Source organism: Protopterus annectens, chromosome 1.part2 (genome assembly GCF_019279795.1).
Source record: "Protopterus annectens isolate FY-2018-M chromosome 1.part2, PAN1.0, whole genome shotgun sequence".
Classification (NCBI taxonomy): Eukaryota; Metazoa; Chordata; order Ceratodontiformes; family Protopteridae; genus Protopterus; species Protopterus annectens.
The window spans coordinates 92,759,650-92,774,571 of NC_056727.1; the positions used below are offsets into that span (position 1 = coordinate 92,759,650).

At 39.3% G+C, this 14,922-nt stretch overlaps 1 protein-coding gene across 4 annotated transcripts in view; it reads right to left on the minus strand.

Annotated features, from left to right (window-relative positions):
- LOC122788049 (proto-oncogene c-Rel-like) overlaps window positions 1–13,093 on the minus strand; it is a 2,508,512-nt gene extending 2,495,419 nt beyond the window's left edge. The window contains exon 1 of one of the 4 annotated variants that reach the window (XM_044054974.1): window positions 12,787–13,087. In XM_044054974.1, the coding sequence (XP_043910909.1) occupies window positions 12,787–12,793 (7 nt within the window). In that variant the 5' untranslated portion in view covers window positions 12,794–13,087. Of the gene's footprint in view, window positions 1–12,786 lie in introns of all 4 variants that reach the window. The other 3 variants (XM_044054987.1, XM_044054981.1, XM_044054994.1) reach the window with 3 other exon arrangements.
- Between the last annotated feature and the right edge of the window lie 1,829 nt (window positions 13,094–14,922).

Sequence of the window (14,922 nt, forward strand, 5' to 3'; positions counted from 1 at the left end):
ACAATTTCTAAGAGCTTACAATAAACTTCAATATCATTCCCTCTCATTTTTGCATATTTATACAAATAATCTCTTAAAAACTCTACTCCTTCATTATTCGGAATTGATGTAAATAAAGAAACAATGTCAACAGTAACAAGTGTTAGCTCATTAATGTTTTCTGAATTAGTCAAAGAAAAATTTCTAATACGACTTCAAAAAGTCCCATGAATCTTGACAATAAGATGTCAATTTTTGTACAACAGGATTAAATACTGAATCTAAAAAAAATTTAAATTCCTTCAATAATACTACCCCCTGCTGACACAATAGGCCTAAAAGGGGGGGGGGGGCAGGTCTTTATGAATTTTCAGTATCCCAAATAAAACTCCAATATGTGGATACTTGTTATACAAATAGTTGTACAACTCAAGATTTATTTCATTATACAATAACATATCTTCCAATAAGTTATACACATACCTGTATTTTACTTTGATTTTGTTAATAGAAACCTCCTGATATTAGTTTTTATTACTTAACATTTCCAGTGCAATATAATAGTCGTAATTATTCATAATGACCAGCCCACCCCCACTTGTCAGTTTTCATGAAACGTAAACTTTTGCCATTACTTAATTCTTTTAAAGCATTACGTTCTGCATAAGTTAAATTGTAATACGACTTAACATTGTTACAGTTCAGAAACACTCTAATATCCCTTTCACAAAATGCTTCAAAATTCTCTATAGTAAAGTGCAATGCAAGGTTAAAAGTAGAAGGCCTTTTCAAACTGTCATTCAAAGTCACATTCTTGAGAATAATGCCAAGTTCAACTTCCTTGTGTACATTTCTAACTGTAAAAGGGTGTACTTTAATTGGATCTATGGCTAGGGATAAACCCAAAGCCCATACCCAGTACTGAGAGATGAGAGTCATTTAATTTAATTTACTTTAACATCACAGAAAAGACAACACCATTATACACCCAACAGAACACACCAAACTGCTAGGAGTGTAAATAGACAAACTAAAATATGACATTCACATATCCATGACCATAAAAAAAGTCCACAAAAAACTAGAAGCATTACACAGAAATAAGCAACTTCTGACCAAAACAGCAAAGATTTCAGTAGCAAATTCCCACCTTATCTCCACCCTACTTTATGCCTCTCCAGTATATACCAACCTAAGGCAATGCGATCTAAACAAGCTCGAGGCCTGCTACAACAAAATCACCACATTTGTCACAGGGGCATCCTACCATAGTCACCACTGTCTCTCACTTGCTGAATTGGGCTGGCTTGAACTTCCTCACCTCCTTCAATGGTATCAACTCACACTCGCCTACAAACTAGTAAATCATCCACTAAAAGTCCCATTCCTCCAGAATCTACTCCAACCCTATCACACCACCAGACCACTAAGATCCAGCAACAAAAATCACTTGCAGGTCACTAAAGCCAATAACTCTTCTGGAGAAGCACTATTCTCTTGCACCATAGCCAAATTCTGGAACTCCCCCACAGTTACCTCCATACCATCATGCACCCACTTTAAAACTTTACTAAAAGCGCACCTAAAACATGCTGGCTATGCCCTTGCAACTCCCCCTCTAATATCACCCACCCCATCCACCCACTACCTTTCTTTCCACCCCACTAACTACCTTAATTATAGCAACCTCGGATGCTCATAAGCCTAACTACTTATTATACAGCAGGAACTTCTTATTGTAACAATTGTTAATGTCTGTTATGTACTTCGCAGATTATAAAGATTCTAATCATCTACTGATGTACTATGTTCATCTGTAACTATGTTTGTAATTAATTGCTGTGTTGATCAAATTGTTAATTGCTATGTAAATCTAATGTAACTACTGTCTGTATATTTTAACTGTGGAGCATTTCTCCCAGGCCTCCGCTGAAAATGGACCTACGTCCAGTCGGACACTCCCCGTCAACAAATGTAAATAAATAAATAAATAAATAAATAATTGAAAGTTACTCAAATTAAATATTTTAAACCTTCCCTTCAGCAAGGAATTTACTTCTGTCTTACCTTTGTGTGGTTCTGGTTGGAGACCTCTGCTGTTTGCTGACCTCCCCCTGTTCTCATATCAAAGTTGTTTGGCTCCTCATTGATTTCTGAAGCTTCTACTAAGACTACCGAACCATTAGAAGCTTCATTCACTAAAGGAGGATACTCTTTTTCATAAATAATGGGATCATGATGTACTTCTGCCTGTACTTCAATGCGCCTGGGCTCGCGTTGTACTGAAGTGTGATTTCCACCTTTGTTTATGCACGTCTGCTCTGGCCAGCCTTCTGATTGGTTAATTCAATTCTCCTCTCTAGCTGTATATTTAAAGGGTCCACAAACAATTCTCCTCTCTAGCTGTATATTTAAAGGGTCCACAAAATAGATCTTTATAGTTACCAGTTCTCATCTTATTTTGTAACTGTTTATCAGGATGTGAGAAAGACCAAATATAGGCTGTATTGGATTGATAAGCTTCCCAATCACGTTGCACTTTCTTCAATTTACGGTTAATGATGCTTTTCTCAAAACAATCCACCCCTGACAACATACAGCCATACAAATGCCTTGTTTCAGGAGAATTTAATAGTTATTGCTGTATCTCTGTGTCCCATTCTTCTAATTGCCCTTTTTTAGTTCTACTAGTAACTCATTATTCTTTTTCATGATTAACTTCATGAACTCCAAGCCCACATTATTAAAAAAACTGAACCAGTTCCTTATAAAATAAATCATTACTGTTAACCCCATTCAGGACTTTGAAAACATGTAAGCCCTTCGACACAATACGTGTTTTGATACAACTAACAAAGTATTGATTTTCAAGCATAACAGCACAATATTTTTTCAGGCATTTTTCCATTTTGTTTAGGGTATTGTCTATGTCTATTTCAGCACAATTAACATCTTCACAGTTACCACTGACTGTGAATGGATTGAAGTTTGTATTCAACGCTGAATTCACATCATTGTAAGTCCCAGCAAAAGCATCAACATCAATATTGCTGTTACCAGCAGGAAAATGCCTCACAGTCTCAGTGTCATCAATAGAATCACTAGAAAGATCAGAATAACTTTTTTTGTTGGTACCTCCATCGGTATGCATTTGTTGTAGAAGACTTAGTAATTTCTTTTGAGTGTCTTGAAGTCAATAATTGTAACACAAGGTTGTCTTGAGTACCAGGTACAGGATGCACCAATAATTCCATTAACAAGTCTTCTGCAGAACCAGCCATCGGTGGAACAAAGAAACCAAGAAACACAAATTACCACAAGGGCCAATTGAACAACCAAAACTCAAAAATAATAAAAGTTCACTATACACCACAGAAGACTTGAAATTTTAGCAAAGTGTCTTTTAATATCCGCTTTTGTATCAAAACTTCATCAGAAATAGTACTACAATTGTTTATTTACATCAATTCCGAATAATGAAGGAGTAGAGTTTTTAAGAGATTATTTGTATAAATATGCAAAAATGAGAGGGAATGATGTTGAAGTTTATTGTAAGCTCTTCTTGTTTCATGATAAATATTATAGACAAATAAGGGGAGCTGCAATGGGTGTGACAACTTCCCCAGCATATGCGAATCTGGTGCTGGGTTGGTGGGAGAATGAAATTCTACCCAAGGTAAAGGAATTCATTAATATAGTTTTTTTTTTTTTTTACAACAAATTTGTGGATGATTTGATTTTTATAATCAAAGGCAAATTGACATGGAAAACGTTACTAAGAGCTTAAATACTACTTCTGATTTTTTTGAATTTTACCTTAAGTTCCAGTGGGTATCAAATGAATTTTTAGATGTAGAGTTAAAATGGGACATAGAGAAGAAAATTTTTGAAAGTAATATTCATTTATGAAGGGTCTTTTATTATTTTGTCTCATTTATCTTATGATGTTTATTTAGATAGTAATTGTGATTCGACTGGAGTTATATACATTGCATTGTGTTCAAATTGTGATTCATTCTATGTTGGAATGACAACTACGAAATTAAAGGATATGATTAAAGAACATTTGAGCGCAATAAAAAAGAAAGATACAAACAACCCTCTGTACAAACACTCTAGCATCTGTAAGGCTTTTAACAAGTTTTGTTTTACAGTTTTAGAACAAGAATCTGGTGGAGATGAGAGAAGTTTTTTGGCAAATAAAATTAGGAGCTGACAGACCACAACATGTTAATTTAGTGTTATTTAGCTAATAGAAAACTAGGGGGTTAACAATACTATAGTAATTGATTGTTTTAAAGAGGTAGGAGTATATTTAAATGCATTGTGGAAACTGTAGTACCATTTCTGAGGAAGTTTTGATACAAGGCGGATATTAAAAGACACTACCCTAAAATTTCGAGTCTTCTATAGTGTATAGTGAACTTTTATTATTTTTGAGCCTTGGTTGTTCACTTGGCCCTTGTGTTGGTTTGTGTTTCATACAGGAAAAGTCTGACAAAAATATGACAGACAAATACAAACAAGCAGAGCACTCTGTCATCTCTGGTGTTAAGTGGCATATTAGCGGGAACCTTGTCTGTAGCTCTATTATATAAAAAACATCTGGGCTTGTTTGAATGGGAAAAGTCTTCTAGTTCAGTGTTTACATTTGGTGGGATAGGTGAAAAAATGGGGCTGAAACAGAGTTGTTTTTAGAGAAGTTAAAAAAAACACTAGTTTATTTCAAAATTGCTCAGAAGAGAAACCTTCACTTTTTCTCTAGGCAGCACCCTGTCATGAAAGGAGATACTGCCAGCACAACTAGCTGGAATTTTGTAAATAATATGTCATTGGTGAATATCAAAATAATTTATACAAGATGCTTGTGTTACAAATGTATTAGAAATGCATGTCATGTGTATATCAAACTGTTCTGTACAGATGTTTGTGTTGAAAAAGTATTTGTAAAAGTGATGTGGTTAACATGTACCTACAGTGTGCCCTACTGGAAGAGAACAGAAATCTACATGCACTACTGTAACTATTTAAATGTATATATTTTAACAGTGGAAACTGGGATACAAGGGGTAACCTCAGTCTAGCAAATTTTAGAAAAATATCTGAAATTACATTACTTTATAAGATGTAAATATATAACATTTTATATATATATATATATATATATATATATATATATATATATATATATATAAATAAAATATAAATTACTTTACAAGTAGATGCTAAATGCTGCCAGCTTTTAGCAGTGGGGGGTTTGGCCTGGGAACTAGAAGTCAGATAACCAGAAATAATGTCATTCTGCAAGCTATCCCAGCAGTAATATTTTAGATATTAATTTGAGAAGTCTTTTAGGGAGACAGAGCATTATTCATTCGGTCTTGGACCTGATGACAACAATAAGAACCATTCACCACATCTGCCTTGCTCTGTTAGTAAGTTCCTAGGCTATAGTATAATTCTCTTAGATTCAGTCAGGAATATAGTGAAGATTAATTTAGATATTTTTCTTTATTTATTTGAATCTGACCTGCAATGTTGTTTTAAATATTTCCTGTGGTTTTGAACTCTAATGTCACTGTGACTATATATTTAGAATTTACTGTCTTGTCCTTTTATTAAATATATTTAAACCTTTCACTGTGGCTGATCTGTGTAAAGATATGTAAGTTTTGACAGTACTTGCATATTTACTTGATGACACTGTGTGGGTCACTCCTAACAGCCTTGCTCTTGGTCAAACTACCATTTGCATTAGTGTCAATATTACAGAGTAAAATTGGACACCCTTTGTTAAGGGCCCTAAAGTGACTGATAAGGAATGATTGGTGGCAGTGAAAACTACCTTACAGTCTGGGCAGAAGGGGGCATGTGCAAGCTTCTCCCAGGTGTGTGTGTGTGTAAATCAAACCTCAAAAAGCGTGTGTGTCAGCTACTTGGCCAGGGACACGAACCACTGGTTGGACAGAGAGGGTGCTGGAGGTCTTGGCTTGGTCACTCTGCTGAGATCTCAACTCTATAGTTGTGCCAGTGGGGAGTCTTAATGGGGACCCACAGAAAGAGACAGAAACCAGCCCCAGACTGACTGTGGTCTCTGTGCCCTCTTAAGGGAAATTGCACTTGATGCAGACAGCTGCATCTGGAAATACTGTGTGTGTACTAGTCATCCTTTCAGTGAACTTCCCCCACTATTGCCAGTGGTATGGATTGAGGTTCCTTGATTACTGGTCCAGTGGAGGGTCGTCACATACCCCATCAGACATTCTGTTATGGTCAACTTCAAATGTCACACAGCAGTAACTAAGCAATGTGGCAGATGGGGAGAGATTCAATCAGTGGGAAACTTGAATAACAAAGACTCGTAGACAGTTTTAGCTGTGCAATCCTATCAATTAAATGAAGCACTGTACAAATGTCAATTACAATAGTGTAAGTACAGAGCAATATACTGCGAACCACAGCTTAATTTCATCCAAACAACTTACCACTTCTGTATTACAGTAACAAAGTGACATTATTACACATATAAACAGCCACTAGAGTCTCTCTTTAGGCTTTTCCCGTTTAGGGGTTGCCACAGCAGATCACCTTGTCCGCTCATGATTGGCAGTGGAGTTTTATGGTGTCAAGTTGCCAGCCCAGTGTCCAACCTTCCACGGAAGGCACACACACGCACGCACTCACACCTAGGGCCAACTTTATAGGTTCATACTAGGCTATTTGCCCTAGGGCATTTATATGCCTAGCCAGAGTGTGTTTGGCTTTCGCCACCCATTTTAAATTAATTTTGCTATGCCCTTTTTCTAGGTTAGTATACTGTGCCTCTGTCTATCAGTGACACAGAAGTGATACCCAGGGTAAACCTACGATCTCCCATCCACTCATCAAGATTCCTCTTGAAGAGAGTCAATGAGGGACTCTGCCTAACCTGGACTGGGATTTTATTCCAGAGTGAAGGGAGCCTCTGGGTTATGAATCTGTCCCTCCAGCATGTCCTATTTATTTCAGTGCTGAGGTTCAAGTCTCTCGAGCGTGTAGCTCGATGGGATTTGGATTTTCTGACGTGCAGCATGTCCATTAAATCTGGGTTGGACATGGCTTTATACGTCAGGCACAGATCGCCTCTGAGCAGGCGGTATGCCACTGAGTAGAGCTGGAGTTTCTTTAACCGGGCAGCATATGGCATCTGTTTGAGCCCTTTGATCCTCTTGGTGAGGTACTTTTGGGGTCTTTCCAGTTGCTGCAGGTGTCTGGTGAGGTACATCCCAAAAGGGGCATTGTACTCACTTATGGGCCTGATGAGGGATGAGTAAAGAGGCACGATGACCTCCCCTGATCTAGATTTGAATCCCTTCATGATTAGGTGGGCTATATAAAAAGTTTTTCTAATCACTTTGGCCACGTGGTTGTCAAATGAGAGATTGCTATCAACTAGGGTCCCCAATTACTTCTTCCGTACTTAATGGATTACCACCTATGTGGTAATTTGTGGGCACTTTGTTTTTGCCAAAGGGGATGACTATACACTTTTTGGCGTTTAGCTTGAGGCCATGGCTCTGGCACCAGTTGTCTGTTTCTATGAGGCCCTTTTGGAGGATGCTTGTGTCAGCTGGAGAGTTGATTATGGCGCCCAGTTTGCAGTAATCTGCGAACTTGGTCAGCCACAGTCCTTCCGTGTTGGCCTGTACCTCCGAGAAATATATACCGAATAAGAGAGGTCCCAGGACTGAGCCTTGTGGGACACCACTTGTAACTGGTTTGGAGTCTGACATGGCTCCAGCAATTCTAACCATGTGGGTTCTGTCCTTGAGCCAGTTTGCAGCCCATCTAGTGACATAGGGGTTTATATTTAAGCTGGTGAGCTTATCTATAATGCCCAAGTGGGGTACTGTATCGAAGGCTTTTGCGAGGTCCAAGTAGGCTGTGTGGACCACCTTCCCCTTGTCAATGGCCTTGGTGACTGTTTCAAAGAAAATGACCAGGTTTAAGAGGCAGGATCTGCCCTTAACAGAGCCGAACTGGGTAGGATCCAGTGTCTGTAGGTCCCCAATATCTTTATTTATGAGGTCCATGATGATCCTTTCCATAGCTTTGCAGACCAAGCTAGTAAGGCTTATGGGGTGATAGTTTCTAGGATCTGTTGAGGCACCACATTTGTGGAGAGGGACCACTGTTGCTGTACGCCAGTCTTTGGGTACATATCCTGTAGTAAGGCTGAGAGTGAACAGTAGTTTTATGTTTGGGTTTAGCTCTTTTTGGATGTTGGCAATGTCTGTGGGTTTGGTGTATTTTTTGTCATTTTGGACTAATTCTGAGCATATCTAGGAATTACCACTCAGGTTCCTAACATAACTAAAGAAAGCCTTGTGATTATCCTTAGTGTCCTGTGCAATTTTTCTCTCTAAGCTGGCCTTAGATGATTTTATGAGTGCCCGTAGTTTTTTGCTAATACTGATCAGAGATGCCTTCCCTTTTTGGGATTTTGCTCCATCATGTAGTAGCTTCCTCCTTCTATTGTATAGTTTGTTTACGGCTGGGGTCCACCAGACAGGACGTCTGCCTTTGGAGTATTGGGTCTTGGTTTTATTTGGGATTGCATGATCCATGCATTCCTGAAGGTGTTCATAGAATGCGTTTATAAAGGATTCTGCGGTCTGGGCCGTATTTTCCACAGGCCCGGGGGCTTTGAAGGATTCCACCTCGGTTTTGAGGAGTGTGAAATTTGCTTTAGGGAAGTTTTTCACTGTGGTTTTCTGGGCAGGGGGTGGGGTCGGGATGTGAATATCCAGTGAGATTAGTTTATGGTCTGATCTTACCAGTGAGGGATACACTTCTGGTCTGGAGCATAGAGTCCCCATGTTGGTGATGATCAGGTCCAATATGTTTTCCCCTCTTGTGGGAGTGGTAACAAGTTGTTCCATAGCATTTGAGTTTATAAATTCTAGGAACCTTTGGGCTAGGGTGTTGGAGCTAGAGTAATGCTCCCAGTCTATGTTTGGGTAGTTGAAGTCGCCCAATATAATGGTATTTGGAGAAACCTTCATATTTTCCAGTGTTCTCAGGAAGGCCGAGTGGGGTTCCTGGGTTTGGGAGGGTGGTCTGTAGCAGGCTATAAACTGGAAGGCAGTTTTACCCACTGTTAGTTGCACATGGATAGTCTCTGATGCTTCTTGCTGTGCCACCAACCTGGAGGTGTGGGTATCTTTGATGAATATTAATACTCCCCCCTCCTTTTGTGGTTCGGTCCAAGTTTTGGGGCCGAAAAGCGTAGTATGAGGTATAACCTGGTAGTGCTGGGGTGCTCTCGGGAGCCTTGAACCAGGTTTCTGTTACTGCACAGATATCAGTGTTCTCCATGCTAAGGAGAGTTTTGAGTGCATGCATCTTGAGGTTTAGACTTCTGGCATTGAGTAGCATTACTCTTAGTTTCTTATCCCTTGTGATACCTATGGAGGTGGGTTTGTCTTTTGAGCCTTGCCTAAAAAAGGCACTATGGAGGTGGCAACAGCCTTTGCCAATATCCGAAAGCCCAGGGGTGACAGGTGCAAGCCGTCCCTAGCAAAGCATCGTGGCTTGTCGAGCATGTCATCCCAGGCTGACAGGCATTGGATCCCCTTTGAATGACACCAATACTTAAGCCAATTGTTGAAATTGATCACCTTGTCTTCATACTGTGGCATCATTCTTGGTGAGGGTAAGATACTACTCAAGGTCAGGGTCATACCGGCCTGGGCTACATGCTCAGAGAGCTCCTCTATGTCTCTTTTCATGTAGTCCAGGGAGGTACATCTCAGGTCATTCACACCATGAGCAATGACCGAGTCATATTTGTACTTGCCTTGGAGTGACCCGAGTGCTTGTGTTATGTGGCGGATCCTAGCGCCCGACAGGCAGCTCACTGTGACCTTCTCCTTGTTCAGCCTGGTGAGCGGGACGTCAGTGTGCCTGACGATAGAGTCACCTATTACAAGTGTATCAGGTGTGTTGTTTAGCCTTAAGAGCTGTGACTGTTCGGCACACTGGCTTTGTGAGCTATGTGTTGCACGTATTTTGTTTTGGGGTAGCGGTTGCTTGGGTGTCTGCTTTGGAGGTCTCTGCTGCTTAGGCAGATTTTTATTTAGAGCCTCGAGTATGTTTTGTGTGTTTATGTGTTTGGTTTGCTGTCGTGGTAGGTCTATGTGAGACTGGAATTGTAGTGAGTGTGGTTTCCTTCTCCTCCTGACTGGTTACGCCAGTACTGAGTTGAGACAGCTTAGCCTCCAGTTTGGCTATATGGTTGCATCTCTCACATGTGTTGGAATTTGTTTGGAGGAGGAGAGGGTTGTCTGTGTACATGAGGCAGTTGTAACATTGCCTCAAGATTCCCAGATTCACCAGCTGGAAAGGAGAGGAGATTGACAACTGACCTTTGGACATGCTAGAATAGTATTGGGAATTCCTTTATAATTGAAAAAAAGGGCCAATGGGGAACAAGGTACTCAAGGGGAGTTTGTGAGGGTGTAGTGCTTTTAATTTTTTAGTGCTGACATATAATTGCTTTAGTGAGCAAGTGCCAGGCTTTAGAGTAGGAATAGGGTGTTTATTATGAGAACTAGATCAGTTCTAAGGGAAAAAGTGAAGAGCAGACTTTATGGAACCGAGAATGGTTTAAACCCCATTAAGCGGCGCTGCCCAATGCTGCGCTATGCGCAAAGCCATGCTAAAGCGGGTTTTATACAGGGGGACTTGAAAGAGCTAGAAATTGGCCCAAAACGGCCAATAGACTACCAGATTCTTGTGCTGGGAACACTCCTCCAGGGATAGATAGGCTGCTCTAAGCTCCCCACTGCCACTGGTGAACAAAGAAGCCTCCCTTTATCCAAGAAAGAAAATGGGCAACACAGGAACTTTCCAAAAGTCCAGAATACAGCAAAGCCTGTATTTGGACTACTCTAGGTCCGGAAAGACGGGAAACAAGGATATTTTTTTTTTTGTTTTTTTTTTTTGCAACAAATAGCAGGAAAATGCAATAAATATGTAACACAGGCTAGCACACTTGACAAACTTTAAAAGTGCAGGTGCAAAAACAACTTTAAACAGTTTAAAACAGTTCAAGAAGCAGAAATACTTGCAGTTTAGCTAGATTGAACAGTCGCCCAGGTAGTAGCAGGAAAAAAAAAAACACTTTTATCAGGTTAGCAGTCGCTCTTTTACCTCTCTGCTGCTAGCACCACTCTGCAGGACCACAAGGAGCTTGGCTGAGTAGTAACAAGTGTGTCCAATCCACTTGCAGCATGTCTTTGGGAGTGTGGGAGGAACCCGGAGCACCCGGTGGAAACCCACATGACCACAGGGAGGACATGAAGACTCCGCACAGAAGACACCTCAGCCGAAGATCAAACCGGAGAGCCACTTGCTGTGAGGTGACAACGCTAACTGCTGCACCACCGCGGCCGTCCTTTAAACCCAACACAGAATTTTATTATATACAGTGCCCACACCTCTCAACTGTCTAGATTTTCACAGAATGTCCAGATTTTTGTCTTATATTTTTGATCTTTTCCTCATAAAATTTGTGGTTTTCTGGCAAATTAATGAGGACTGAAGTCACTAAATAGTGATATACTTTTGAGTTTCACATTTCATATTCTTCAGAAAATGCATGCTAACATACATACTATTATTCTAGCAACTTTCTAAGTTTATAAGAGCAATATTTAAAATCTGTCCCTGTGTTTGGGCCCTTGTTACACCAATTATTTTAGTCTTTGTCCAGATTTCTTTCACTGCTAACAATCTAGCACATAAGATAAGAAACATAACTGGTGGTATTATTCACTGGTCTATACTTAGGCCAGGGTTTGACGTCCCCAGTTTGCCTACTATGTAACTCTGAACAAGCTACTTAATCAGAGACTGCTACTGGGTCGTCCCTGAAAACAAGCATTTCTAGCTAGTGGTTTACCTAGTTGACAAAACTGCTTATACCAGACTCTTATTCCGGACATTCACCAACTTTACCTTTATTAATGTCCAATAAGTAAAATTAGCAGAATTACTTTATTTTACATCCACTGAACTGTATTGCTTGCATCACATACAGGAATTTGTACACGTACACAAGCAAACTAAGATAATTTAGCTCACTCAAACTAAAACAGCAAACAAACGCTACTAAGGTTAGGTGAAGCTTCCCAATGCTATGGTACAGTCAGAACTATACATTCAGCAGGCCATAGAGTTGCATTAAAAATGTTGCTGGATCCTTATCTTAAACATACAGGACGGTGTAAATGTCATCACTCATGCTCTACCGCGGTTATGTTCAATGAAGAAAAGAGGCAAATAGTTATGTACGTGAGTCCCACAAAACTTAGCACCTGCAATTGGAATTATTACAAAGTATCGTTTACTCACTTTCTATTCTGCTTTACTACAAATAATTATCTTCTTAAAAATAACCCAGATACAGCTTCAACACACACTGTTATTTCAGTGGACGTCTGATCTGCCAATTATAGCACCTGCAGAGCTACAGAAGTCCTAACTTGCAGGTTCTAAGGTAAAGACCTTTTTGTGGCCTCTGACAATTCGTCTTGAGTCTAGAAAGTTGCAGGTTACTTCAGTACAGACCAGATTTCTCAAGCCAATGTCCTACTTGCAAGACATGAATTTTCTTCAGTGATCAATACAGCAACCGAATTGTTTTTTTTATAAAGAAAAGTTGTACCCACGTAACTGCACCCATTTCCCTTGTTGGGCTGCCAAGCGGTTGATAGGCGGTGTTTTAAACTAACTGTTACAAAGAGTTTTAAAATATCAACTCACCATTCATAATGAAAGGTAAATGGAACCCAGTTCCAAATATATGATTAAGTTACGACTCGTATCAAATATGCATATAGGCGTCTCCGTAAAATATGTCTATCGATGCTAATGCTAAACTGAAATCTGTGTTTCTAAAGTTTTGGAATTTCCTGTTCGAGTGACGCATTCAGACAGACAAGTGTTGCGTGTGAGACCCAAACAATTTCCCTCCCATACATTTTTTTTGTCATCTTGACATCCTAGAAGTAGGTAGTTGTTATGTTTTTCCGAATACTGAAAACCAGTTTTACTGTGCTACCGAAGGCTTTAATTTTTCTTCTTAAAGTTGTGACGAGATGCAGTTCTCATTGTCACATTAGCGGCAATGTGTTTAACTATTATTGATAAGTCTTACCAGGAAAAAACTTCATCACGTAATACTTGTTTACGGAGCGGCCTAAACAGCTAACAAGCTCTAACTATTAAATTAACTGTGCTGAACCTCTCACTAAAAATAACCTAGAACATAACGAGTTGGTTTAATACAGTGCCGAAATAACATCACAAACATTCAGTACAGTGCTAAGATGTTTACCCTGTACTGTGAATCACTCTTTACATAATGGCACATGTGTGTGCTTAAATTGTTAAAAAAGGAAGTTTGCCAACTTATCTGTCAATTTATCACCGTCTGCAAATAAATATGACTGCTGTTTGAATATCCTACAAGCAACGCAGTACAGGAGGTGGGGTGTAGCTAGCATAGATTTCAACCGCTTAAGAGCAAGAGATCTAGACAAAGACATAAATAAAGGCCTAAAATAGGGACAATATTTAAATATAGCTATTACAAGCTTAGAAAGTTAATATAATGACATGTTTTGCATAAGCATGAATTTTCTGAAGGGTATGAAGTCTGACACAATGTATGTCATCATTTTCTAGCTTCACTCTCTTATGATTTGCCACTAATTTGGCAGAAAATCATAATTTTATGAAAAAAGGACCAAAAATATGAAGCAAAAATCTGGACATTCTGTGAAAATCTGTACAGTTGAGAGGTATACTCTGTAACTAAATGAGTACACTTTTTTTTGTCTGAGTATCTATTGGAAATTTTATTACTCCACAGAATGTTGTGCTTCCTTCAACATGCTGGCACAGGTAATTCTGAGAGTACTACCTATGTGTCCCCTTCTTAATGTCGACCCATAGTTCGTCAGCTGTCAAAACGGCGAGATGAAAATGCCATAATTTTACAAGCATGAACTCCCAGAACATCGTATATCCTCTCTGGAAAAGTAACCACTTGGCCACAATGGTGAACTGTGCTTTCTCTGCTGTAGTGCAATCTTGGAGTTGGTATATTTAAGTAGGGGGGTGTGGGGGATGTGGGTGTAATTTGCTACCATTTGTGATTTTAGCATTGGTGGCCAAGTGGTTACTTTCCTGGAGAGGATATAGGATGTTCCAGGAGTTAATGCTTGTAAAAGTATGGCGCGCGTTTTCATCTCACCGTTTTGACAGTCAACGAACAGTGAGTCGACATTATGAAGTAGACCCCTACCTACAATCCCCTTTCGTTTTTATAAACACTTTTATTAACTTATACTTAAGACATAGGCAAACAGTGGAGAACACTGGACTATGCTGAAGTCACATTCAAGAATGAAGATCCCAGCATTGCCTACGTCACTGCCAATACCAAAATAACACTTGTGAAGTTTTTTAATTCACTTTAAAAAGTTAATAGAACATCAGTACGCATATTATGAGCATTAAGAAGTATTAATATTTGTCATTACAGACTGACTGTAATCCTTGTTTATTTACCAGAAAACCAAAAGCTTCAGGATGGACGGGGCAAAAACTAAGTTAATAGCACAACAGGTTTTGCAATCAACATACATTTTCTAAACTAGGAAGGTCTAATACCTGATGCTGACAAACTGTGATTTTCAGTGTTTACAAGAAAATCAAACATTTTATGAGGGACAGGGCAAAATCAAGGTTGTTCTGCAAAAGTGCACAGCCATAGAATTATTTACATTGGCATTTTAAGGGAAGGATCGCTTAGCATCAGATACTGATTTTTTTAACTTATCTGCTGTGATTTTGTCTGACATGACTTTTATAAAATAGTAGTTTGTTAAATCA